Raw genomic sequence first — 27928 nt, 5'->3', positions numbered from 1 at the left:
ACAGACAGGTGAAGTACAAGTGCTGCCTTATATTTATCATGCAATCGCATCATTAACAGCGTCACCATGGCAACGGCAGGCTTTCTAAAAGGTCACAAAGAGAGTTGCTTTTCTAACACAAGACAACATAGGTATTGGATTCACAGGCTGCTGAATGGGGGAAAGAAAGGCTTCTAATGCCTCCTAATTGAAGGGAATATACAGGAAGTGTGCGTGTTTTCTGTGTGTTTGTTATGAACTGTTCATTCATTGAAGTTCTATGGATGTGGCTTTCTTTCAGTTGGTCACCGTGACTCAAAGCTCACAACTTCCAGTTTGTTGTGGCTCTGTAGCTGATCTCAGTATCTGCTGTGGTGCTTGTGGTGACGCAATTATTCTACCTTTTTTTCTACCTTTCACAGGTAATTTACTTTACAAACAGATTTGAAACACCTTAGTTAATATTGCGGTCTTTCATGTGTTTTTTCTGGGAACGGTGGTGTCTGCTATGCTGTTTAAAAAAAAAAGAACAAACATAAATGTGTGTGTAAATATATTTTTGGGGAATTTGATCAAAATGTTGCTGGTAGTAAATCTCAGGAGTTTTTAGAATAGCAGGAAGAGCAGCACAAACCACACCTTCCTTTCTGCATCTCTACTATCAAACAGGTCCATGAATTGTCCACATGCAATTTACAAGTGTTTTTTGCTATCATGGAAAACATTCATGGGGTATACAAATAATAGCAACCATTTTAGATGCCAAAAAAAAACACAACCATGGGACAAACAATTTTGTGTCAAAACCACATTTACGTATTAAGCTTGCAGGAATAAGAAAATTAGAATAAACCTTTTCAGCAATTTGCAGAGTATTAGAAGATCAAATGGACATTGTTAAAAGTACAAATCGTCTGCTCAATAGTTTTATTCAAATCACATTCAACAACATGTTTCTTAGGCCAATGGAATATCTTCTCCATGCTTCCTTCCTAGCTAATACTGTAGCTGATGGGCAGGCCCGCTAATTCTCAGCAGCAGTTCTGGCCGGGAGCTATTCCTGGATATGCAGGCTTAAATCCGAGTCCCAAATGGTACCCTCTTCACTTCATAGTGCACTACAATTGACCACGGCCTGTAGGGCCAAAAGATGACAACATAGTGTACAGAGGAGACAGTGGCATTTTGGACGGACACCATCTCCAGACAACTGTCACATGCTTCAAAAGAGATACAGGGAGAGATAGAGGTAGGGAGACAGGAAAGCAGGGAGAGAGAGACAGTTATGGGGGGAAAGAAAGGGAGAGAGAGGGAGAGAGAGGGAGAAAGAGGTAGAGAGGGAGTGAGACATAGAGAAGAAGAGAGAAAAGTACAGGGGAGGAGGCTGAGATAGAGACAGGTAAAAGAGTATTTGATTTCCACCCCAGAATCCAAATGAGAAGTTCAATATTTCAGTCAAAGACAGACACACTTTGTAAACCTCTGCAGAAATGGTCTCATCTGACAATGTATCACAGCTCATCACAAGCTAAGGGGTGGAAACATCCAGAAGATGTCCTATCTTGATCATGTGTTGAACTGTAAACTATCAATCATCTAAGTATCACCTGTGATTTGAAATGTTGTTTGTTGAATTAGATTGTCAACATTTGCAAATAATTCTGTGTAAATAAGTTTCAGTAGCACGTATGGGTTGTGTGTGGGTCTCCTGTTAATATGTCCATGTTCTGATCCCTGGTTGTTTGTTACTCTGGAGTTGACAGTTGACGGTCGTGGCTTGAAGGGGATAGACGTCTTCATCACTCCTGAGATGGAGGTTGTCACAGCCCTGAGAAAGAAAATCATTAAGACGGGTGTGAGGAGAACTGGTGGAAAATATGAGACGGAAGTGAGACAGAGAGAGAGAGAAGAGGAGATAAGATAATGAAGGGAATAACAAGACAGGGGGAGAAACATGGTTGGGGAGAAGAGGAAAGAAGCAATGAAAGTAGAGTTGAAGAGAAAATAGCAGTGTACAAATTAACTTCTGTCCATTCTATTAAGGGAGAAAGAGAGAGAGAGGTGGACTTGACATAAGGAGAGAGAAAAGAAGATGGAGAGAGTGAGAGAGGAAAATGGGGGAAGGGGAGAGATAGAGAGGTAGTAGAGGAGAGAGAAAGAGGGAGAGAGGGAGAGGTAGAAGGAGAGATAGAGAGGTAGAAGGAGAGATAGAGAGGTAGAAGGAGAGATAGAGAGGTAGAAGGAGAGAGAGGGAGAGGTAGTAGAGGCAGAGTTAAAGATCAACAGGAGCAGCAGGGAGCCAATACAATCAGCAATAGTAGCTTATTAAAATATGCCTCTACCTATCACGCCCGAGGCAAAAAGTATGCCCTATAAAAAATAGGCTAGCATTTGGGATTCAGACATGGCATAATATCCCACTGGGCATATGGACAGCATGTTTCATAACTACGTTACTGCCTGAAATGTTGCTATGCAAAATGAGAAACGTTATCAAATTGCACACCAGAGCGGAGGCACGACAACACCCCTGTCTTGATTTAATTAGGATTTCCATTGTGATCCTAATCAACTATCTCAAAATGGTGGTGATTTGCTCGTTCGGCCGTATGCTCTGTAAACTTACCCAAGAGGGGACGGGAACTATTTGACCTCTGTGCTGAGGTCGGTGTCATAGAAACAGCAGAAGCTTGGCGACCGGGGAGGTGTGTTATTCTGGTATGGGTTGGATGGAGGGAGAATAGACAGATGTTTTACTAGTGCGGGTCTCTAGAGAACACTGCAATGACAAAAGTTGGATACTCTTTTCAGTTTAGTAGACTACACTGCCCTGTGCTACATCTGCAGTCGTACTAGTCCGTGTTATTGAAGCCTTGGTAGTTGTCAACTTATACCACAAACAACATCTAGGTTTTTACTGACGTCCACATGGAGGGCAGGCACATTAACCCGTCTGAAGGGGGACTTGAACGCGAAGCGGTATCTCTCTCGGCTCATTCAGGGAGGGCCGTCGAGGTTGATCGGGGCATGGCATGCTACGGGCGACCGTGGGCCCGGGCAAATTACGGCCACGTCAAAACCTTTCCATGGACGTAGGGAGAACGTCTCGGTTCCCCTGCGTGTCCCCGATTCCATTTGTCCTTCCCACTGCAGATGTTGGTGACTCAGATTTTCGCGCGTTCTCTCATCTGCAGGTTTTTTCCCCTCGATCATAAGGAAACCAGGGCGGGGGTACGGTTCCTACATTATGGAGGGGACTAGCCCACGCCAGCCCAAGACCCCTTCTGATGAATGCAGTCCAATTAAATCAGGCCGTCTGTAGGCGTATATTCTCTAAATATTTCATTGGATTTTAATGTTAAAAAACACTCCGGGCCTCTAATTTCTGATGACTGTTTTCTTCTGGGCCGCAAATCGATTGGATGTTGTAAATATTATTTGTGTACATTAATTACTTGAAATTCACATACATTTATAAAATGTCAAACTTAAAATGCTTTATTAAGTGTCTCTCTATTGAAACATATCAGTCAATATTCCATGTTATAAAATCAGCAGCATCTTTTGGTTAGCAAAGAATATGTTTTAATTGCTGGTAAACCATTAAAGTATTTTCAACAGGTACCGTGCCACACACACACACACACACACACACAAACAAACACCTTCCTTGTCCACCCACACAAACACTCCCCAGACACCTGTATTAAATGATTGCGTGGGGAGAGGGGGGGGTGTATGCCCTGAGACGATGAGATAGGCTGGGAGGGCGGGGTAGTCTAGCGGTAAAGACATGTCACTTGTTCTTGATCTCCGAGGCAACGTGGTGGAAAATAATTTTGTTAATCGTTCTGTCCCTGAGCGAGACATTTGCCCTAGTTCCTCCCAGGTCGTCCGTGTGAACAGTAATTCTTTATTTGCAGACCTATTTGGTAAAATAAATTAATAATATGGATAAGACAGGCAACTGACAGCTGTGTCCCCCCTTGACGATCCATGTTCAGAACCTGAGTGCAACCTAGCAACTGTCATTAAAAATACCCTCTGGGTAACGTTGCGTATGAGCTCCGTCGATGCCACAACACTGCTCTGTCAGCTCACCCACGCAGGTGAACACCAATCAGAAACTCCATCTAGTCGCCTCTTCAATGTGTGTGTGTGTGTGTGTTTTGTTTGTACCTGTGGAAATGCAAGTGTTGGCACGGGGGTCTTCTGAGACCCCTTGATATATTTGAATGCTTCCTCAAAATTTATTGAAATACTCTGTGTGTTTGAAGACCCGGTCTTCATTGTGCAATTGTTTTGTTAATTTACAGTATATTTATCACTTTGTGTCTTAAAGGATGTTCACACTAAACCAAAACCATGTCAAAATCAATAAATGATTATTATTTTTAAAAAAACATTCTAGTTTAAAAATGGTACAGGTGTTTTCTTTGATCATAAACATTTTCTTTATTTTATATGTTAATTGTGTACTGAAGTGACAACTTTCCTCCAGCAGTAAGCTGTTACTTTATAATCGCTTCTTATTAATAGCTAAACATCCCCCACTCATGGCTGAGTTTGGAAAGCTTTCTTGTTTTGTATGTGAAGATGCTCAAGTCCTCATCGGTTTCAACATCTGAGCTACAGAACAGTACCTGGCATTCCTCAGTATATGTCTTATAAATGCTTCACGTTAGGCTTTGGCACACACATTCATTATATATTTACATACGTCACGGTCTCATGAGCGCCTCGGTACTCACCCAGCCCACCGAGGCATAGAGGAAGCCAGCGCCCGCATGGACACTCACGTCCCTGACGAGCAGAGTGAAGCCCGTGGGCACCCCCTTCCTCTCTGCGTCGTGGTGGGTCTTGGCCATGCAGACGGGCAGGTTGGCCAACCCCTGGGGGAGGGAGGGGGGGGGTGGAGAATGTGGTCCAAGGTTTCATTGGCATACAGCCCAGTAAAGTTAACACTCGGGAGTCCCCATGTACAGTACACACAATCACAGGTTGACCTTTTGATCTCTGTGAGACTCCCAGGTCGTCCTGCTCTGCTGTTGGGTGCTCACTTGTTTTGAGAACAGTGTCGACTTCCGCTGAGCCTCGGGGAGCAGTTCCACATTGTCGGCTCCGTACATCGACCTGGCTATTGTCCGGATTTTGTTCACAATGGGGATCTGCGAAATGAGCATATTTGCGCACAGTGAGTGGATTCAACAGTGTCCATGGCTTCTGGATTACAAGCCTTACAGGTGTGTGGAAAACAGAAAGGGTTGCAGCATGTGACTAAAGAAAAAGTATTATCTGCTGTAAATGTAAACCGGCATTATGCCAACAGTATTGGGTTACTAAATGAAAGGGCGCTGGTTCTAAACCCAAGCTGATAAGATGAAAAAAACAGCTATACAGAAATAATTTCTAACAGCTCTTATTGTTAACAGGACAGTACAAGAATTTTCACAATTTCAGTTCTATTTTCACCTGTAGGCATACCAGAAGGGATTTTTGTGAAGAGGAAAACTGCTCACGTCTTTAAAATATATGTTTTAAATTGCGAATACATGGAGTATGGGGGCTACCCATGATGCTAGGCTCTGGTACCAATGCATCCTATTTGAAAGACATTGTACATTTTCCAACAAAAGACCAAAACAAGAAAAGTAACTTCCACTCTTAGAAGCGCGACAAGCCAGCGAGTACTGACACGTTTAAAATAATTTACTTCAGGAACTGGGAACGATAATGAAACACCTCTCAACTTGAGGGTGATAATTTAATCCATTAAGCCAATAGTGACTAACGTGGAGTTGATGAACACTAGATGCTCACATTTTGATAAAGATCCTGTTAATGATGTGTTTTCAGCAACATTATAAAAAGGTAGCCTACAATGTGGTATCCCATGGGTGTCAATGAGCCAGTAATGAAACACTGTAGATCAGTCCTCTCAACAGCCCATCAGCTGGACAGAATGCAGACCTACACACACGTTCGACTGAGCCTATGCTGATCTCTCTGATTTTAACAGAGTCGCGGTGTTGATCAAGACTTGTGACTTCGCTTCTGTTGCTGGGTTACGGAGTAGGAGAAGGGCCACAGGAACAAGACAGGTCGCAGACCTCAGGTTCACAAGATTATTGCAGACAGTCGTTCGTTCCTCTATGACCAGATGACTAGACCAGGTTTGTTAGTTACGGGCTTCGGATGACTGCAGTGAGTTAATTACATTGAGATGGGGGTGGGGACCTCAGCATTTCAGTTTGCGCTAAAACGACCCTTTCGGTAACTAAAAGCCTCTAGCCATTTCTATGGCCCTCCGTTGTCTACTTCCAATTTGTTGCCCTCAGGGCTTTTGATTTTTCTCACCTCTAGGTCATACAGGAAGTTCATCCTGTGTGGTGTGTCAGCTGCCCGCCGTACAGCCTGGCCCAGCTCCACTGCCCCGGCTCCTCCTTCTGCCCATGGGGAGCAAGGCACCGCCTCCACGCCCCCCGCCTGTTTAGCCCGGGCACAGACCAGCTCCAACTCCGCACCTGTATCACTGCTGTAGCATTCAAACGGAAGGACACACCAGTCAGGCTGATACTAGGTTGAGCAGTAGAACATTAAGAACATTTGCAGGCTATGACAGCAGGTGTGGAACTCTCACGGGTTCTTGACCCGGTCTGAATTCTACTGATATTGTACACCGGGGACATTTGAACTCTGGACTGACAGAATTGAAAACTAAATGTCCCAGTGGATTGACGAGTGGGCCCAATAGTTTCAGTCGAAACAGGAAATATGCTAATATTGCTAATGCAATTGGTCTATATGTACGTAAATAAGGGTCAAAAGCTCATGTATGAGGTAAACCTTTTCCTGGAAATCTCCACTAGACCGCTGAGAAACTCCAGGACAGCAACTCACAGTCCAGTCAGGTTATTCAAAGCAGAGGACCTAAACTGCCGATCTGTAATACGAAGACATGAGATAATGTCTCACCTGAAGGTGTTGATGGCCACCACCACAGGCAAACCGAAGGCCATGGCGTTCTCCACCTGCCTCTTCAAGTGGATGCAGCCGTTCTCCAGTAACGTCAGGTTCTGCAGATAAGCAGTTCAATGTGAGTTGTTCTAAAACTATGATTCAAAATAAATAATTTCTGTATGGGAGAGTCTGGCATATATTTCAGCTGGGGTGTGTTTCCTCAAACTTTTTTGTCTTAAGTGTTAGGTTTAAGGCAACATTTGCAATCGAGTTTAGGGTTAGAATGTTTGTGTGTGTCTTCGTGTCTGTCTTTGTGTGTGTGTGTGTGTGTGCATGCAGTTGTGTGTGTGTGTTGCAGCTGCAGGTGTGAGGGGAGTTTGGGGGGAGTTTGGGCATGGCTAGGAAGACCAGGAACCTACCTCCTCTAAATACTCCTTTGGCATCACTGAACCTGCCGTGACCTGTGGAACAGGTTTGTGGTTAAAACCAGTGAGGTCATGACATGTAGTGTGCACAGTCATTTAACAGCCAATCTGTAATTCTTTCCTTACCTACTCTCCAAACCTCTGTCCCAACCTCCTCCCTGAACCTATCTCATAACCTCCTCTGTCCTTTTCTCTTACACCTTCTTTTTCTCAGCCACTCTCTCTATTTCCGTCGTCCCTTGCTTTAATGTACCTAGTGTTCAATTTTTCCACCAGCAGAGGCAGTGACTGAGAAGCCCAGTGGGTGATGTGAATTGGCCAGCATAGCTCACGGAGTGGGGAGACATTGTCAGCAGGGGTGTTCTTGATTACATAGTACTCTAGGGCCTGCAAAGCTAAATTAGGTTATCAGAGCAAGGAGCGTGCCCTCCTGCTTGACTCATGTGACCTCTTGGTTGGACGAGCAGTTTGGAACGAATGCAGAGTGGCTCAGATTGGTTATCTATTTGGAAAGTTTGCAGAGATCTTCAACTCTCTCGCTCTCTCTCGCTCTCTCTCGCTCTCTCTCTCTCGCTCTCTCTCACTCTCCTGTCTCCTGTTAGGCAACAGAGAGCCAGGAATCAACAGTCATTTTATTTCTGAGTACTGGACAACTACCACTTAGCAAGCACAAAAAAACACAATCGATCATAATTGTCCTGCGTTCATTTTGAGGATAAACTGCAATTGCAGTTCCGCATGCTACTAGCCCCATGTATTGGACAATTACCATTTCAAATGCTGTTGATTACAACCCATCATGCATTTGTTCTGGGATTCACCTCCCCACGCCACGCGCTCAGTGCTCCCAGATTAGCCGCAGCTCTGCTTTAGAGAAGAGGGGCTGCCAAATGAATAAATATCCCCATGTAAATAAAAACAAATGTGTGAGCTAGTGCTCAACGCACGCTCAGAAGCACTTGAGTCGGAGAGCTCGAGAGACGGTGGAGAGTGTGTGTCAGTGTGTGTCAGTGTGTGTCAGTGTGTGTCAGTGTGTGTCAGTTGACTACAGTCTAAAGACGTTCGCGCCAGATGGTAGTCCCCATGCACATTAACACGTTAAATCATTTCACACCTCTTGTTGTCGCCCAGAATGGGACCGTGTGTAATGTGTGACAGAGGAGAATCTGCAAGACGGCGTGAGGTTTTAAACTGAATAACGTCTTTCAGTCAAATCCTCCAGTTTTTTTGGGGGGTTTGTATTTACTGTATGGTGGCGTTCTACGTTTCGGGTCAGAAGGAGATGGACCTAGAAAAAGTTTCCCTTAAGCAAAGATCCAGGATCACATCGCCCCCTCAGTATTTTCCAATCAGTGCAGTAGCGGGAAACAAAGCAGTCTCATTATTAGGGAATTTACATTGTTATCCTATTAGCTGTTTTTTCCACTCTTTCCCGCTACTGCGCCCCCTTGTGGCAGCTTACCGCTGGTCCACCACCATGCATCTTGAGGGCGCGAACAGAAGCCACCATCACCATGACGTCAGGACATAGGCCTGAAGCGCGACACTTGATGTCGACAAATCTCTCCATTCCTGTTTCAGCACCTCCTCCTGCCTCAGTGACTGGGTGTGTGTTGTGTTTATCAAAATGTGTGTGTGTGTGTGTGTGTAAAAGGCATCAGGTGTGTGTGTTTCGTAGATTCAGGAGTAGAAGAGTGAGAGAGATGAGGCAGAGTAATTAGATATTTAAAGGCACATGTATTATTTATAGGAAATTATCCAGTTTAATTTTTGGAACGTAAACAATTCTTGAAGTGAAATCTTTCTAAACCGGAGGCATAATGTGGTCTTCACAAAACCATCCATCTTCATGGATCCATTTAGCATAACTTACCCACAAACCCCTCTGGCCCCACCAACTTCAGGGCGATCTGGTCAGCCAGGATGGATGAGTTTCCCGGGGCAATGTCTGACAATGGGCAGGTGTGGACGAACACAGGTGACCCCTAGAGAGGAGGCAGAAGGAGAAGGGAGGAGGGGGTCCTGGTCTCTGTCTCTCCGTTTGTCTCTTTCCCTCTCTGTTGCTCTCCTTCTCCATCTCTCTCTCTCTCTCTCTCTCGCCCCCTCCATCTCTCTCCTGTCCTTCTGTCCCCCTCCATCTCTCTCCTGTCCTTCTGTCCCCCTCCATCTCTCTCCTGTCCTTCTGTCCCCCTCCATCTCTCTCCTGTCCTTCTGTCCCCCTCCATCTCTCTCCTGTCCTTCTGTCCCCCTCCATCTCTCTCCTGTCCTTCTGTCCCCCTCCACCTCTCATGTCCTTCTGTCCCCCTCCATCTCTCTCATGTCCTTCTGTCTCCCTCCATCTCTCTCATGTCCTTCTGTCTCCCCCCTCCATCTCTCTCATGTCATTCTGTCCCCCTCCATCTCTCATGTTCTTCTGTCTCCCTCCATCTCTCTCATGTCATTCTGTCTCCCTCCCTCTTTCTCATGTCCTTCTGTCTCCCTCCATCTCTCTCATGTCCTTCTGTCTCCCCCCTCCATCTCTCTCATGTCATTCTATCCCCCTCCATCTCTCTCATGTCCTTCTGTCTCCCTCCATCTCTCTCATGTCCTTCTGTCTCCCTCCATCTCTCTCATGTCCTTCTGTCTCCCCCCTCCATCTCTCTCATGTCATTCTATCCCCCTCCATCTCTCATGTTCTTCTGTCTCCCTCCATCTTTCTCCTGTCCTTCTGTCCCCCTCCACCTCTCTCATGTCATTCTGTCCCCCTTCTTCTCTCTTGTGTCCGTCTCTCCTACGTCCATCTATCTCCCCCTCCATCCCTCTTTTTCCCTCTGCGTCTCCCTCATGTCTGTCTCTCCCCTGTCGTCTCCCTCTCTATCTCTTCTTCTCCTTCTCCGTCTCTCTGTCTCTCCCTCTCTGTCTCTCCCTGTCTCTGTCTCTCCCTCTCTGTCTCTCCCTGTCTCTGTCTCTCCCTGTCTCTGTCTCTCCCTCTCTGTCTCTCCCTCTCTGTCTCTCCCTGTCTCTGTCTCTCCCTCTCTGTCTCTCCCTGTCTCTGTCTCTCCCTGTCTCTGTCTCTCCCTGTCTCTCCCTCTCTGTCTCTCCCTGTCTCTGTCTCTCCCTGTCTCTGTCTCTCCCTCTCTGTCTCTCCCTGTCTCTGTCAGATGTCATCATTATGGGTAACTCATCCACCAGACATCCTTACTGTTGGAGATATAATGTGCTCTCCCATGACCAAAGTAAGCAATGCAAGAAGACTAGGGTCAATTGGTGAGTATGAATCTGGGTCTGAGAGAAGCTAAAGATGTACACACATCAAATGGTTTAGAGCAGGTAATACAGATTAAAGAAATGTGTCTAAATGAAAGAAAAGCAATGTCACCCACCTACCCACCCACACCCACACGCAGAGACGCAGACACACACACACCAGTATGTCTATACCTTTAAGCTACAAAAATAAATGACCATTACTACATAAAAAAATAATCCTAACTTATAACCCCCAGAACTCAAGTCCGACACATAAATCTAACCGTAACTTCACTCTAAACCTAACCATAACCAGAAATAACCATAACCCCTAAGCCGGTCACATTGTGCATGGTTTACTGTGGGGTGTCTTGTTAAGGGATTTTATTGGCTCACCTCCATGGTCTGCATTAGATTGGGCATAACAGCTTCTCTCATCAATGCAGCCAGCACTCCACTGATACCCTGTGGAGGAGAGCACATTGAGACATAATAACTTTAATGGAATCACTCAAGAGCAATGATAGTATCACTGGCTGCCTTGCACATTGTGCATGAAAATCAAATAGAAAAACAACCCCATTGTAACTGGACACATTATTTGAACAGTTCTTACTTGCATGAGTGTTATTTGCATGACAGTATGAAATGTAATTGGTGCTTGTCTTTTTACACCCCCCCCCTCCCCAAACACACACACAAACACACACACACACACACACACACACACACACACACACACACTGACCAGGTCCTCTGTGGTGACGGGGTTACCCACGCGGCTGTAGGCCACAACCGTTCTGGCCAGGCGACACCTCATGTCCTCCAGACTGGTACTAAGGACCAACACAGCCATCACCTCGCTGGCCACGGATCGACACAGCTCCCCCTGCAGGTGAGGGTGTTTTAGACAATCTAAAAATGCAGCCTGCGCGTGTTTATGTCCTACACACAGATTGCATGGACCCCTGCTAAAATAGAAAATATATCTGAAACACAGAGGGGAACTGTCAGGGCCCTCTACAGAACGCCTTCGGAGAGGGCCTAAGGAGTGATACAAATCTGTATATATTTTTATATATTAGACTGTAATTTGCAATTTTGTTTTCTGTATTGTAATGGTCTTCCTATTGAATTTTTTCAGTTTGTGTTGGAAAAAGAAGGGTTAATATCCAATCAGAATTATTCTTTGGTGGTATCTTGGTAGAAATTATCTAGCGGTGGCTCAATGCTCTTTGGCTCTCAGACTTTAAATAGAAGGCACTAGCCAACCTCAGTGACATTGGCTTCAATTAGAGCTGCATTTTGGAGTGACAGTACAATCAACCAATCACAAATTGTCTTGGAATAGGTGGGACAATTGTATGACGCCTCAAAGCCCTCTAGAGGGCCTGAGTATACACCACCATTTATAGCCAATAGCAGGCCTTATCTTGTTTTCTCATGCTTGAGCCTAGCTAGCTGGCTAGTTTTTTGCATTGAGTGTAAGTAAGGATGGCAATGGCCCTGGGCTGTCAGCCCTGGCTTTGAACTAAGCTCTCTAGGATGCATGTAAATGCCACAAAATGTATTGTCTGCATTAACACAGCATGAACATGACTTTGGTTGTTCTATGTTTTGGATATACCAAGGCTGTTAAGGGGAAAGAGCGACATACTAAGGAAGTCATGGGCGTACCTCTTCCCTGGGGAGGACTTGAGAATAACCACCTCCAACACCGCCACCTAAAATGTCAAAATGAAAGTCATAATCAAAGTACCGCTCAAGACATTATAAACTTTGAGGCCTGAATTCTTCCTTGTGAAGTGTGGTTCCCTTTATGATTAGTAGAAAACCTGGTTATAGTATATGTAGAAGACAAGTGTGTGGTGAGACCACACAACATCTACTGACTTCATGTTCTCTTCTGATTCTTTCGATCCGTTTGATAATACGTTGTGATTCGTTGGATCTTATATTTTTCTGATGTATCTACACAAACTGAACGAGATACTCGTTAACGCCGCGTCGAAAAATAAAACCAAAGACAGAAACACGGATCAGTAAGTTCAAATTCCTCACCTTTGACCCCAAAGTATGACCCCTGGCTGGGTTGGCAAACACAAGCAAAACTGTTGACATGAAGGTGCGCCCCGAGGGCCTGGGCCAATCCCAGTGTGGTGGTGGCCTTGCCCTCCCCAAGTGGCGTAGGAGTGATCCTGCAAGAATGACACCAAGAGCATTCTGGGTACTATAGCCGGAGCATTTCTCACAGGGGAAATTAAACTCTGCGTGTGGGAGGAGATGACCATACCCTGTCACCACCACGTATTTCCCATCAGGCTGTGCCTTGAAGCGGTTGATGATCTCTAGACGGACTTTGGCTCTGGTTGTCCCGTAGGGCTCCACCTCCTTTGAGAAGAGGCCCACCTCCCTGGCCAGTTGACCAATCGTCTTTGGCGTGCAGGAGTGTGCGAGTGTGGTGTCGCTGAAAAGTTTCATGGTAACTACAGCCGATTGAATTGATTGGTTCATTTAAAAGTATGTGACTTTCACAGTGTCTGTCAACATTCTGATACCCATATTCATTTCAGAAAGGTGTAAAAGATACAACGTTGGCAAATCTGTGTGTAAAGATGTAGTAAGGAGGTCAAGTCTGTACCTGGGTTGAGATTTCTGTGGCTTCAGCTTGGTGTAAGAAATGTTCCACTTTCTCGGTTGGTACGTCTTCAGAAAGTGCTTTGCACTTTGGACAGTGTTCTAGAAATCCCCCCCCCCCCCCAAATAAAATGTAATCCCAAGAAAAACAGATTTCCTAAATTAGAACATGTTAAGCAAAATCATAATTGCATATTCTTTCGAAACTACAAGGAGAGGATTTTTCTATTTTTTGAAAGAATAAGTGAACCTTGACCATTTGAGGTGAATCTGTTTAGAAAACCATTAAAACTACAAATGACATTTTTTATTTATTACTCCCTTGTGAAGACAAGATGCTGAAAACCATTGAAGAACAAAGACAATGATCCGTTCCAAACAGCACCCTATATCAATCAAATGTGTTTATAAAGGCCTTTTCTCATCAGCAGTTGTCACAAAGTGCTTTTATAAAGCATCCAGCCCTGTGCACTATGAAGTTCCCTACTTTAACCATATGGTAAGAAGTAGTGCACTAAAAGTCTAGTTAATAGGGTGCCATGTGGGACAGACAGGAAGTAACTAGGGCTTCCATTTTAATCAGTCTTCAATACAGTGACTAGTAATCTAATAATTACGGTGCTTGCTGGCAAAATGAAAACAAGAATAGACGCAAGAATCTGTGACCTCATAGAGTGTCAAGGATATGTACAATTAAGCAAACAAAACTCACATTGATTTGTGTTTGTTCAGTATTGTTTTCAGTATGACTTTTTTTCTTGCAAATCAGAAAGGTTATTTGTGCCTTTTGTGCGAAACAAACTGCAGTTCATTAAAACACAGCCTTAGAATAAAACAGATAACTACACAAATGCATAAAATGGCGTAGTCCGTTTGACGTTCATATGACGAGGTGAAACATGACATATTTGGTCAGTATCCACTGTCTATTTCAAGCAGAAAAGCCCTCGTCAATGTAACACAATTGCAATCAGTTACAGAGATCCAAGCGCACATATCCTTACAGACCAACGGCAGCCTACCTCCATGAGCATCGCAACCGTCATGGGTCCCACTCCCCCTGGCACCTGAGTGATGTACCCAGCCCTCTCCTTGGCAGACGGATAATGCACATCCCCCACAACTCGCACCCCACTGGCTCTGCTCGGATCTGAGGAGGTGAAAAGGTCAAGGCCAGGGTCGAAGATTAGAAAACCGCTCGCGCTTTCAAACGTGGAATCTCACGTCTCGCCGAGGTGTCCCTGGGATTGTGCTCACGGAGCATGCACGTGTAAACCACATCACACACCCATCCCAGAATGGGAGGTTTAAACGAGGCTGCGTCTTTAACAACTGGGATGCCCTACAGCCTTCGAGCTGTGATTGAAAAAGACAGTTTGTAAAAATACCTGGGACGTGATTGATCCCACAGTCGATGACAACAGCACCCTGCTTCACCCACGCCCCCTTCACCATCTCCGCCCTGCCAGCTCCAACCACCAGGATGTCTGCCCTGCCCACCTGGGAAAGAGGTCAAATGTCAAACGTTCACATTTGACCTTTTAACTCACAAGTTTTTTAGCGTAATTTTGGGGGGGAACCGTGTTTGTTTTGCATCTTAGGAAATTTTGTTTAAATCGCGAATTAGCCATAGTGGTGTAGGTGTGGATGTATACTGACACATCCAGTCACCTGGTTGATGATATAGAGTACGAAACGCATGAAATGGGTATCAGGTCAGTTGGCGAGACAGAACAGACAGATCTGGGATCAGGTCAGTTGGCGAGACAGAACGGACCGATCTGGGATCAGGATTAATAAGTTGTTACCTGGGCAGCCAGGTCAGTTGGCGAGACAGAACGGACAGGTCTGGGATCAGGTCAGTAAGGGGTTACCTGGGCAGCCAGGTCAGTTGTTTTGGAGTGGCAGCTAGTCACAGTGGCATGGCTCCACAGAAGCAGGCTGTACATCGGTGCTCCCACAACCTTACTGCGACCAATCACCACAGCGTTCTTCCCCGCCACTGACGTACCTACACATGCAGATACAAGTGTTGTCATTCTTGTCATTTTGATTTATTATTCGAATTCGTACATTTAATATTATATTTGTTAATGTCCACACGTTTCAATATATTTCTGTTAATGTCCACACGTTTCAATATATTTCTGTAAATGTCCACACGTTTAAATATATTTCTGTTAATGTCCACATGTTTCAATATATTTCTGTTAATGTCCACATGTTTAAATATATTTCTGTAAATGTCCACACTAATCAATATATTTCTGTTAATGTCCACACGTTTCAATATATTTCTGTTAATGTCCACACGTTTAAAAATATTTCTGTTAATGTCCACATGTTTCAATATATTTCTGTTAATGTACACACGTTTAAATATATTTCTGTTAATGTCCACACGTTTAAATATATTTCTGTTAATGTCCACACGTTTCAATATATTTCTGTTAATGTCCACACGTTTCAATATATTTCTGTTAATGTCCACACGTTTCAATATATTTCTGTTAATGTCCACACGTTTCAATATATTTCTGTTAATGTCCACACGTTTAAATATATTTCTGTTAATGTCCACACGTTTCAATATATTTCTGTTAATGTCCACACGTTTAAATATATTTCTGTTAATGTCCACACGTTTAAATATATTTCTGTTAATGTCCACACGTTTCAATATATTTCTGTTAATGTCCACACGTTGCAAGGTTTTCATGTTTCCATTGGTAAGACTGTCACCTGTCTGTCTAATGAGCTCCATACAGCCTTTAGGAGTACACGGGATGAAACAGTCCCCCAGGTTGCCTCGGGAAAGCTTTCCTGCGTTGATACTGGTCAGCCTGGGAACACAGAGATCTGTACCAATTGATCTGACATACAACAGATACCTTGACAGACTTTGGCACAGGATTTAAGTGTCGTCTTAAACAACACAGATCATTTCCACCTCATAACACAACCAATCTGCCTTGCATTTCCCGGTATAGATTTGAACTGGTTCTAACTGACAGAGACTATTTTGTTGGTCTGTGTGATACCTTAAATAAACACAAGAATACATATCGAAATCTTGCATGAAGTTCCTCAAAGGGTTTATCTTGGGCCCTACACTGTTCAGAAAGCTCACGATCTCGCGACATTGTTAGAAAGAAATGTGTTTACTTTCAAAGCCAATCAACTGATATGCTTACTGTTGTCCCCAGATGATCTTAACCCTGTGGAATCCTTCGTTACAACGATCACTGATATAAATGCATGAAAGGCATGAATTATTTCTCAAGGTATTATTGATTGGTATCTAGGCCTAAAAACAATCACTGCATAATTGAATACTGTGGATTTAGAACAGACCAAAACCCACCAGGGCCACACCAACTCACCAACTCAAAGTAATTTCTATCAGGTTTGATTCTTGCAGGTTTGATTCTTGCAAGTTTGATTACTTGTGTGGTCTTCCATACAAAAAAACTACCAAATTACAATTCATAACCCAGCCACTCAAGTGCTAACAAAGAGCAGAACGAGAGGCTTCATAACACCCAGAACTCCCTGCACTAGCCTCTTAGTTTTAGAACTCTTTCTGAAAATTACCTTATTGATTTTGAAAGCTCTCTGTGACCTTACACCTGAATACACGTCTGACATATTTTTAAGACAGGTGCCCGGTCTGCTGATTGTCATGCAGCCTGCTTCTGGTCACCTGCGTCAGCTGTTTTCACCGTATACCTCCTGCCACGGACCCCTCGTGGCAGGCAGTATCACAGCCAGGTCACCTTGACCCCCCTGGAACATAGTGAAAATCCCAGGATCCCTGACCCCCACCCAATACACAACACAAACCTACGCCCCTGCCTGTGGTTGAGTGCTGTTGGAGAGACCATTCGGTCATCATGTCTGGAAATGTACCGGTCCTGGTAAGAACAGTAACCAGCCACAACATGGGTTACATTTCCCTCACAAAACAGGTCTTGGTATGCAGGGTACCAGAGTGATAGGTTAAGTATTGTCAGTAGAACCTGTGGCCTTAATGGTAACGCTGAGAATGTCCATCGCATCATTCTGATACATGCAACTGGAGGCCACGTTCATCACAGACCATTGTATCAGGTTTCCCCTGCAACCAGTGGCAAGTCCAGTGGCCAGTCCAGTGGCCAGTCCAGTGGCCAGTCCGGTGGCCAGTCCAGTGGTGCCATAAAGGATTGTGATTGATATTTATGTGTTGTCTTTGATACACACAGAGACAGGTATATATACATACACACCAAGTGTATGCTTGTTCAGATACGCACACTCTCACAAACTGAGAGCTTACTGAAATGTCCAAAACTCACAACTGGCAAGAGGTATTTTGGGGACACTGGATTGATATTGGGGTCACGTCTGCTTTGTGATTGCATCTCTCATGAGCTGAGAGGTAGTTTAAAGAAAGTACTGAAAAAACCAACGACTCCACAAAAGCTGCGGACGAGGAGTTGATTTCCTTCATCACTCGCCTACACAGTCTAAATTGGACTCATTTCAAAGCTCTCCTACAAGCCGTGAAATGACTTGTGCAAGTCTGCCTAAAGACATTCCAAACGTCTTCACAAAGTCCACCGGTTCTACTTAAACACATTTTATCGGCACGCTAGGTGGATCACGTACCCCCCCAGAATATTCGCTCTGGTTATACTCCGGGGTTTTCCCCCTTGAGAGTAGACAGATTGGGGTCGGACGTTTGCAGTTGTGGGGTCTGAATGTGGTACTCGGCCTCATGTGCCACAGTTTTCAACCAACCACCATTCAGGGTTCAAGTTTCAAGGTTTATTTGTCAAATGCACCAAACAACACAGCGTCATCCTGCACCATAAAATCCTTGTGACATGGCACCTGACAACAATGTAGTGAGAATTATGGTTTTGGTACATGTCAAATTTCCAAGGGCTAAGGATGGTTCTTGGGTACAACACACCACGGAGTGCCTATGCATTCCTCCTAGCACTGGCAAATTGGCCACATTTAACAAATCTCAAGGCATTTTCTATTATAAACCAGTTAACACAATTAGATAAGTAAGATCAGTAAGAATATGTTAGAATATCATATCCGTGAGAAGCAATTTCATATAAAACAGGTTTCAGCCGATCAATGTTTAAACCAGCATTTTTTTTAATTAACCACAAAGACACACGGGAATATGGTATATTATAAGCAACACAGCAAAGGGCATTTGTTAGGCACAACACACCACAGAGTGCCAATACACACCCACTAGCAGAGTTAAACAGGCATTACCCATAAACCCTTGGAATGATCTGTTATTGTTATGCACCAGTTACCAATGCAGTTAAAACGGCAAAAGCTGTGATTTCATATTCACTGTACACAGCCTTTGGGGGCCCTATGCAAAAATATATTTGTATAAGTGACATATAAGTCAAGGGCCCCTAACAGTCAGGGGGCCCTTAGCGACCGTTTATGTTGCTTATGCCTAAAACTGGCCCTGCAGACAATGGTAATAGTTGTTGTTAATATCAGTAGCAGCAGCAGAATATGCATTGGCCTTTTAGTGAGAGCTGTCACTCACCCATCCACATCCTTTTCTGGGGCCACAGCATTAATGACCTTCTCAGGGTCCATGGTGTTGACTGAGTCCAGGGGCAACTGGACGATGAGGCCGTGGACCTCAGGGTTCTCGTTGACCGTTACAATGCAACGGAGGACCTGTGCAGGCCGAGGTTTTAAAACTGTTGTCAGGGATGGTCGAGGAAGGGCTAATCCGCCTCAATTACGCTGTGATTAGCATTTATTAGCCTTGCTCCTGAAACAGGGATTTGTCCGTCACAGCACAATGAGATGTGGTTAAAAGTTAGGATTTTAAGATTTTGAAAAACTACCCGATGCAACGGCCTGTTATCCAGATGTTGATGCAGCTGTCCGTCCGGGGTCATATGCACACACCAACGCGGCATCACTCATGCATTTACGCAAAACATACCGTGCGTGTAGAACACCAACACACCAAGTCAATTCACATCTACATCACAGTTACCCACCTCATCCTCTGTCGCAGTCTTTGGCAGTCTGACGTGGCTGGCACTGATCCCAATCTGTCGGGACGGCGGCAGGGATTTAGCGTTTAGCGTTTAGCGTTTAGCGTTTAGCGTTAGCCCTGCACTCACACCGAAAGGATGTTGCACAGACGACATAAGCTAGTCTTGCTTGAGCCTTCGGTGGCTAGAGTTCATACCTCAGCTGCAGCTTTCAGCTTCATGGTAATGTAGAGGTTGGAATCATCTCTGTCGCCCACCTGAAACACATAGGTTAGGAGGAAGAGATGGTCAGCTAACCCCTCAACCAGATGTATGGCGCTTCTACATAGCATGTGACTCCTTATCGATATCTTTTTTTTTAATGGTCACACAAGTCAAGGAACAGTACAACAACTCCTAAACTGCGACAGGGTGTTTTTTTTTTCTTCTTTGCAATTAATAACAAAAAATAAAAAACAGACCAAAAAATACTGACACAACTGACACAACTGACACAACTGACACAACTGACAGGATGAACAGAGGACAAACAACACAAAATGCTCATTTATTTACCCGTATGGTTGTGCTTGCAGTTTTTTTACGAACTGGATTGTGACAAATTGTTTGATTACACAGAAAACTGGTTGTCACATTAGCATGGCTCCTGAAATGGATGACTGCAATGTGTTATGTAAATGCCTCCAAATATGTTACAAAACACTTCCAAAAACTTGAATACACCAACTCATGTTACATCAGAATCTTATTCTGGATCGTGGCTCTGCAATGTTTTATTCCATTTCCCACTGTGACATTACTATATGTTTGCATGATGTTGTTAGGAAATGTGTCATCAGAGTAAGAGGACCCGGAGAGGACAGTCAGTACAAAATAGTCTGTGAATTCCCAGCTGTTGTACTGTCTGCGTATCATTACGGACCATTATAGCAAGAGGGAAAGAGTGTTATTACAGTGACTGAAACACCACAGGTATGACATCACTGTGACACCATCAATGCTCGTATAAGCCAGTTAACACCACAATTAGAGCCATAAAAGGTAATGTGATGTCATACCTGTGGAATACGGTCTAACGTACCACGGCTCTTAGCCAATCAACTTTCAGAATTCAGACAACCCAGTTCATAAATAAATAAGGGAAAAAACAGATTGTTGGTGCCAGGGGGAGTGGGACCCATGACGGTTACGATGCTCATGGAGGTAGGCTGCCGTTGGTCTGAAAGGATATGTGTGTTTGGATCTCTGTGATGAGTGCTTTTCTGCTTGAAATAGACAGTGAATACTGACCAAATTTGTCATGTTTCACTTCGTCATATGAATGTCAAACTGACTACGCCATTTTATGCATTTGTGTAGTTAACTGTTTATTTTCTAAGGACAAACAAAGCACAGAGAGTCAAATCAGGCCGTATGAAGGATGGGTGACCTTCAAATCCCTGAGACATTGAAATTAATCATAAGTGTATTGTGCCTTAGAATATTTAGATTCATGGTTATGTAATCTCTAGTAACATCCCAGTTTCAAACTGAGGTAATGCCTCCAACGTACCTAAACCCACACACACTTTAAGTAGGTGGCAGGAAAGAAGCCCAGCATCGCCAGGCGGACACAAAACAGCAAGCAGAACAATCAACACGTTTATCTTAAAGTAATTTGAGGCAGTGTGGGAGGAAAGAACACACTGGGCTCTGTGTGACGGATGCCTAAACAGGAGCCCTGAGTAGCGCCAAAATAAAATGAGCTGTACTCAGGCTCGGTTCCACCTCCGCTGTGTTTGCTGGAAATCTGCGGAGAAGAACAAAGCAAAAAGAGAAACTATCTAAGCGCCAGAACGGCGCAGTTCAGGTTAGTGTGTAACAGAACTACCACAAACAGAAGGGGCGTGGAACCTCTGACCCTTGACAAGCGGTCACATAATAGAACATGCCAACATTGAGTTGACTGGGCGATCCCGTTCTACGGTCGTGGTCTGAAAAGTGTTTGATACTGTTAGAAATCAGCCGTTTCATATAGTGTTTGAAATAATTATCGCATACCCGGTTGTTAAGGGAGAGATTAATTCAATGATTTATTGCAGCATTAGATAGTCTTGTTCATGAGGTTAAGGACCTGGTCTTCCTTAAACAACCTCAATCTCATCTCACTCAATCTCTTCTCACTGTAATGTTGGTTACAAGCTGATATATACATTGAAGGGTGTGTCTACCTAGCAAACATCAGGTTTCCATGACAGTAACCCCCATGCCAAATGGTCAATGTAAACATTCCTGTGGTCAGAGAGAAACCTACAGAGAGAATCTAAACAGAGAGTTTTATGTTGTTCTCATTATCCAGTCACATTCACTTCCAAGGAAACGTACATTCACATTGTAATTATTAATGCTCAGATTCCACAATACGAACCTGCAAAACTACCAGTCCTGGGCGGAAGCCAGGGAACTGAATCCACATCTTCTCCACGTCCTTCTTCAACCTCTCCCGCACAAGCCTAGAGTTGAACAAGAACAACCACATCTAAGATTGATAACACTCTCCATGTATCAAAAATGTATTAGAAATATGCAAAAGAAAAATGTAACATTTGGCATAAAATGTCACCCCTTCAAACTCCATGACATCTGTGACCTGCTGACCTCTGTTAGGCCCCTTCATTCCGACAGTGACAACATTTTGGGCTACTCACTTGGACACCTTGTTGCCCGAGACAACCGTCGCCGCGGTGCGCTTGACCCCTGCGAATCCTGTCGACCCCAGGCGGAGGGCGTGGCCAGAAAAGGAAAGCATGGCTGACAACTGGATGTGGATGGATGGACAGACAGATCAATGAATGGCAAGATAAATGGATGGAGGGATGAAGGGATGAATGGTAGATGGGTTGATGGATGGATGGATGAATGGATGTGTTTATGGATAAATGGAAGGATGATTAGTAGATGAATAAGTAGTTGAAGTTGGTTGGGTGGGTCTCATAAATGGATGGAAGATATGTGATGGTCTCATAAATGGATGGAAGAATCGATTGGTACGTTTCAAAGAACAATGGACAGATTGTGAATGAGAGGGTTTTAGAGGACTGAGAGTGTGTCACCGTCCAGCTGTGGATATTCAGAATATTCAACAGGTGCTGCTAGATATTCAACTGTAGTGTGAGACATTGGCCACCTAGACATGCAATGGCCTCACAGGGTATGACATCTGACTACACGAACATGAATATGGTTGCAGTCACTGAACATGTTGTGTTGCAACGGGTTAGAGGTAAGCCATAGGTTAAACAATGCATTACGACTATGTTACTCTAATGGTTGGAACAAAAGAGACACAGAACAAATAACTTACCAGATGTTCTGGAAGGACAGATGTGGAGGCGGTCTTTTGATGAGCAGGTCAGCCAGCTCATCACTAACTCTGTGAGTTAGCGAGTGTGTGAATGAGTGCATACAGGCATGCGTGTGCGTATGTGTGCGTATGTACACTCTGTGTCTTTGTGTGTGTGTGTGTTTGTGTGTGTAAGATTTTAAATATGTGCGTTTCTCTCAGTCCAGCTGCTGAGGCTTCCAGTAGTATCTTATCGTTCTGTGAGGTTTCCTGCAGTATTCTTGCATTCTCTGGACTGGACGTGAACTAGAAAGACAAGGTTATTGGGTTAAATTGAAGAGGAAGGTATGCCAAAGGAAAAGTTACAACTCGTAGGCTTCAACCAAACATTCAGAGGGAGGCGGGGTTTGGTTAAACAGAAACTATGCAGTTGAAGACCATTGGCCAGTGGTTTGAAACTGCAGTTGGCCGTCCCACCACTGGCTCTTCTCCCAGCCAATCAGAAACCAAAGCAGTGTGGAATGTTTTTCTGGCGTGCACTTTGCTTTTTCACCCTGTCCTTTACTTCTAAAAGGGGCTCCCCTTTTTCAACATGTAGAAGCACTTTGTATTCAGGGAGGAGGAACGTGAATTACTTTTCAGGAATGAGTGTTTCCGTATCCCTGTGGCAATCTCTCCCTACTTCTTCACCCCTTCCTCTCCCTTTCTGACATAACTATGATTTTCTGCCACTCCCTCTTCTTCTGCACACCAAGGAAAACAGAACAACCACTCGCTGGAGCTCAGCTCAGGATAACTTTGTCTTTAACCCCCCCCTGCCCTCCCCCCAACACCTACTGCTCACTGCGGACACACAGCTTCTTACCCAATGTCATCTACACACAAGAAGATCACTAGAAGTACTTGTGTGAAGTTGTTTTGAGTTGAAAAGAAACGGCTGCTGATACACACCTAATGGCTCGTTTTCCAACGCCGTGAAATCTTTTGAAAAGCATATTATTCAACATTTTGGTCAGTGGGTGGATTTAGTCAACTGGATTATTTAAACAGTGGGTTATTTGAATTTTTCTTTGCCTCAGCTGTTTTGTGTTTTATCGTAAATATAAAAAAAAAGGGTCATGCGCTTTTACTATGTTTGTCAGTGTTCACATCTACTGAGAGAGAGAGACTTAATTTCACAATTTTTATTATGACAGTTTAATCTGGTTCTAACATATTAAACAGCACTTCAAAGGTCATAGTCTACAATAGTTTTCCACCTCATCAGCTGTTAGATACAGTGACAGGCAGTGACTCTCCAATTTATAGGACCATGGCTCCCTCCAGTGTTCACACACAGAAACACAATGATACTCAGGGGTGGATTCGACAGGTTTCAAAAGGAACAAAAATAAAAACAACAGAACCAAACCGGGAGAGACCCGTTAAATAGAAATGTTATGTTGTGTAACAAAACATATTCAGCCACAGATGCTACTATGAATAGACCCCAGCACCCTCATAATGTTTAGACTATAGATAGATAGTCAATTGCTATCGTAAAGAAATACATCAAATATCGTGAGTCAAGTGTGACAATACAGTGCAGTTTGATATTTGTTAAATGTACTCCTATTTTTGGACGCACAGCATGATCCTTATCTCAAACTGTATGTCGCTCTGGATGAAAGCATCTGCTAAGTGACTATAATGTAAAATATAAATGTAAATTAATGAGGCGCTTATAAATAAATCTATAGTATATTCTGGTGTTTAAATTTATACAAAAAAATATATATATGCAAATATTAAATGACAAGGGATGATTGTTCACAGGGATATGTCCATGTACACAGGGATATATCCTTGTACACAGGGATATGTCCTTGTTCACAGGGATATGTCCTTGTACACAGGGATATGTCCTTGTTCACAGGGATATGTCCTTGTACACAGGGATATGTCCTTGTACACAGGGATATGTCTTGTACACAGGGATATGTCCTTGTACACAGGGATATGTCCTTGTACACAGGGATATGTCCTTGTACACAGGGCTTAAGCCCACAAACCACCTCAGTGGCCCAGAGTTGAATCTGTGATGTCTGAGATTGGAAGGTCGCGACTTAGATTCTCGTTATACCACAGACTATGAAAATGGAATCAGATCAATTTTTGGGTGACACTCTGCTGAGAGGAGTGAAGGTTAGTGAAAATGGTGAACATGCTGTAGAAGCAGGAGATGAGCTCTCACAGCCTCCCACATAACTATACTTGTGTTAGGATAATTAATTACCATAGTTAATGACGTAGTTAAGGACATAGTCAGGGACATGGTTAAGGACGTAGTTAAGGACATTGTTATGGATGTAGTTAAGGACATAGTCAGGGACATAGTTAAGGACATAAGGATGTGGTTAAGGTCGTAGTCAGGGACATAGGTAAGGATATAGTTAAGGGTGTAGTTAAGGACGTAGTCAGGGACATAGTTAAGGACATAGCAACTCTTTGTTTTAACTGTTGGTCCCACAGCTCTCATTGTTATTGTTTTAAAGAAAGACAACCGATGAGTCCCTAGGGTGTAATTTTCTCCTCAGTGTGTGGAGAATTCACATTTCATACATTGATTGTCAAGTGAAATCTCCATCTGGGGCCACTGTGCAATGAAAACCCAACTTGCTGTACAAGTCTTGATCTGAACACCTCCCAGACACTCTCTACAACCCAAACAGGTTCAAACCGTTCTAACTGACATCAGATAGTTGTTAGTTGGGCCACAGCCAGAATATTTTTGCGTAAGGTTACGTCCACACACTGCAGCCAGCAAGAACGGAAACCAAAGTGGAACTGACAAATATTGTTTTGTTGTCTTGTGCATATGTGGACTGTGGTAATTGGCAAATGTATTTGTCAGCCAATCATTTCCAAGCTTCGTTAGTGAAAACAAGTTTGAATTTCTGCAAAAACTCTGTAAAATTTGCTGTCCAGGAACTCCGGCAAGCCCCATTAGAAATCCAGGATACAGATAAAATAAAAGTTTCATAGTGGCCACTGCTTAAAGCTGCCTATTCCAATGGCTGGTGACTGAAGCATCTGTCGAATGATGGAGCAGCGAAGGACTCTGGTCTCAGAGTCCTCAGGCGAGATCATTAGTCCCTGGCAGGCTCTGTGACAAGCAACCAGTCAGGAAATCAATACACACCGAAAGTCATTTGATCCAATGCGCTGGCTAATGAGAAATCCACTTGATTTCTTGGAGGGGTGTAGAGAGCCCTGAGAGTGAGGGGTTAATGAGCAGCAATTTGGATGACAGCCGGGATGACAAGAAATTTTAATTGAAAGATCTGTATCACTCTGACCTATTTACCCCAATCCAGTGTTTTTGTGAACACATGCCTGTTTAAAAATGTTTCCGTGGTTAGTTCTGAGAAACATTCAGTTTTGAATGTTTGTTCTCCATCGAATGGACTCCATTTGAACACAAAATTGACCAAAATCTACCAGAGAAGCCATTATGAAATGCATCGCCTATCTGAAATATCACATTGTTTTTTTCATGTGGATGGACATAAACATGGAGTACATTTTATTATATTTGCATACTCTGGCACTATTCCTGTTATGTGTGTCACTGAGGTCTAGAAGGATATTACACGCAAAAGCTTTTTAACAGGGAATTACCTTCTTTCTAAAAAACCAACATAGAGGATTCAGTTTATTTCTACTCCAAATATAGCCTATTCTATAATAAAATCATATGTCCTTAGTTAACCTGTCAAATACATATTCATTAGAAGGAGGACTCCTTATTTCAAACGATACGAAATCGGACACCTCAGCTCCGTTTTGTAAGAAGCTGAGGGATTAAACACATTTTGAAGCTGAAACAATGTTTCCTATTTTTTTATATTTATAACAACGATTGAAATAAACAAGCTTACATTAACTTTTTTATGAGGTTTAGCTTTTTAACAAAACTCATATTAGATCAATTTCAAATACCACCTATCTGATTTACTAACACGCCAGCTGGAGTACGTCATTCCGCTTCACATCTACATAACACTCCTGTCATTTGGGGGAAGTCTCATAAGAACACCAGGAAGTCTCAATTAATGCAACACAGAACATGTGATCTGCTCTGTGGTGGCAGTTTGTTGAAGAATGTTGGGCGTGGATGTGTACCTTTACACAGTGTTTCCCCTGAGTGGTACTGAAAGGCTGGGCCTGATTTCCACTGCATGGCTAAAAACAGGTCAACCTGAGCCGCACACGGGCCGGACCGCCGGTGCTGAAAGGAAAATGTAAAAATATCATATTAGACAGGGCTGTTTTCATGAACTGGACATCACAATATTTGCAAAGGGGAAATACTGGATAAAATAAATAATTTCATCATAAATAAATTCTAAATATTCTATGTATTGTTCAGAACAGAACATTAGTATGAACTTGGGATTGAAGTGATACTGGTATGACAGGTATAAAAAAGGCATATATTAAACCATTAAATGAAACCTGCCATCATCCAAGTTGTCAGCACTGGTAGGAACCAAACACAGACCGGACGAGTGAGGTGCAACAATGTGTGTTTCCTGAGAGCAGGGAAGGTTGGGGGAGTAGTGGGGAGGGCTGGGGGAGGCTGGGGGAGTAGTGGGGTTGGTTGGGGGAGTAGTGTGGTTGGTTGGGGGAGTAGTGGGGAAAGCTGGGGGAGTAGTGGGGAAGGCTGGGGGAGTAGTGGGTTTGGTTGGGGGAGTGGTGGGGAAAGCTGGGGGAGTAGTGGGATTGGTTGGGGGAGTAGTGGGGAAAGCTGGGGGAGTAGTGGGGTTGGTTGGGGAAGTAGTGGGGAAGGTTGGGGGAGTAGTGGGTTTCCTGTGGTCGCAGGGGAACAAGGTAAGCAACAGACAACACTGACTGGGCGTTAACTGAGCGGATTCTAGCAGTAGACTGGGGCAAACGTAACACGTACGACGTCAGGGCTCCTCAGAAATACAGCCGGTGATGAGCCGAGCGGGAACAGGTGAGTGATCAGCAACTGGGGACAGCTGGAGCCGTCTCTACTCCAAGGAGTGACGCCCCGCACCCTAAGTCGTTGCCCCGACAACCGAGAGAAGGCACCTCAAGGGAGGGAGGACGTGACACGAGTGCTATGTGAATCCCTGTAGGCCATGAGTATAGACAGTGTAATATCTTGTCACGCAAGTTGAAGAGTTACACATTAGTGAATTAATCCTCGATGGGTTGTTGAACCCGTCCTCCTTCACAGGCCAAGAGCCAACCTGGATGTGACCTCACATTGAACATTTTACTAAAGGTCTATTTTATATTTTTTATATGTATTGTTTTACATTTCACACTACTTC

The 27928-nt window shown here is 43.9% G+C and overlaps 1 protein-coding gene across 3 annotated transcripts; it reads right to left on the bottom strand.

Annotated features, from left to right (window-relative positions):
- Window positions 1-16: 16 nt before the first annotated feature.
- Window positions 17-26856, bottom strand: LOC105021712 (C-1-tetrahydrofolate synthase, cytoplasmic). 3 transcript variants are annotated; one of them, XM_034296992.1, is made up of 26 exons: window positions 26751-26856; window positions 22608-22892; window positions 21952-22363; window positions 21672-21756; window positions 19462-19521; window positions 19268-19321; window positions 18799-18935; window positions 15972-16072; window positions 15104-15240; window positions 14618-14729; window positions 14252-14379; window positions 13234-13331; window positions 12886-13059; window positions 12654-12790; window positions 12270-12316; window positions 11341-11481; window positions 10989-11057; window positions 9238-9349; window positions 8827-8966; window positions 7359-7400; window positions 6955-7055; window positions 6337-6514; window positions 5040-5147; window positions 4731-4871; window positions 2606-2694; window positions 17-1807 (listed from the first exon to the last, which is right to left on the bottom strand). In XM_034296992.1, the coding sequence occupies exons 3-25, from the start codon at window positions 22050-22052 to the stop codon at window positions 2623-2625; spliced, it is 2475 nt and encodes an 824-aa protein (XP_034152883.1). In that variant the 5' UTR covers window positions 22053-22363; window positions 22608-22892; window positions 26751-26856; the 3' UTR covers window positions 17-1807; window positions 2606-2622. The 3 variants fall into 3 exon arrangements, with proteins under 3 accessions (XP_034152883.1, XP_019908611.1, XP_010887854.1); XM_020053052.2 differs by lacking the exon at window positions 26751-26856 and having other exon boundaries at window positions 22608-22975; XM_010889552.3 differs by lacking the exon at window positions 26751-26856 and having other exon boundaries at window positions 21952-22061; window positions 22608-22975.
- Between the last annotated feature and the right edge of the window lie 1072 nt (window positions 26857-27928).

This window comes from Esox lucius, chromosome 14, assembly GCF_011004845.1.
Source record: "Esox lucius isolate fEsoLuc1 chromosome 14, fEsoLuc1.pri, whole genome shotgun sequence".
Taxonomy (NCBI): domain Eukaryota; kingdom Metazoa; phylum Chordata; class Actinopteri; order Esociformes; family Esocidae; genus Esox; species Esox lucius.
This window is presented reverse-complemented; position numbering and strand designations above follow the sequence as displayed.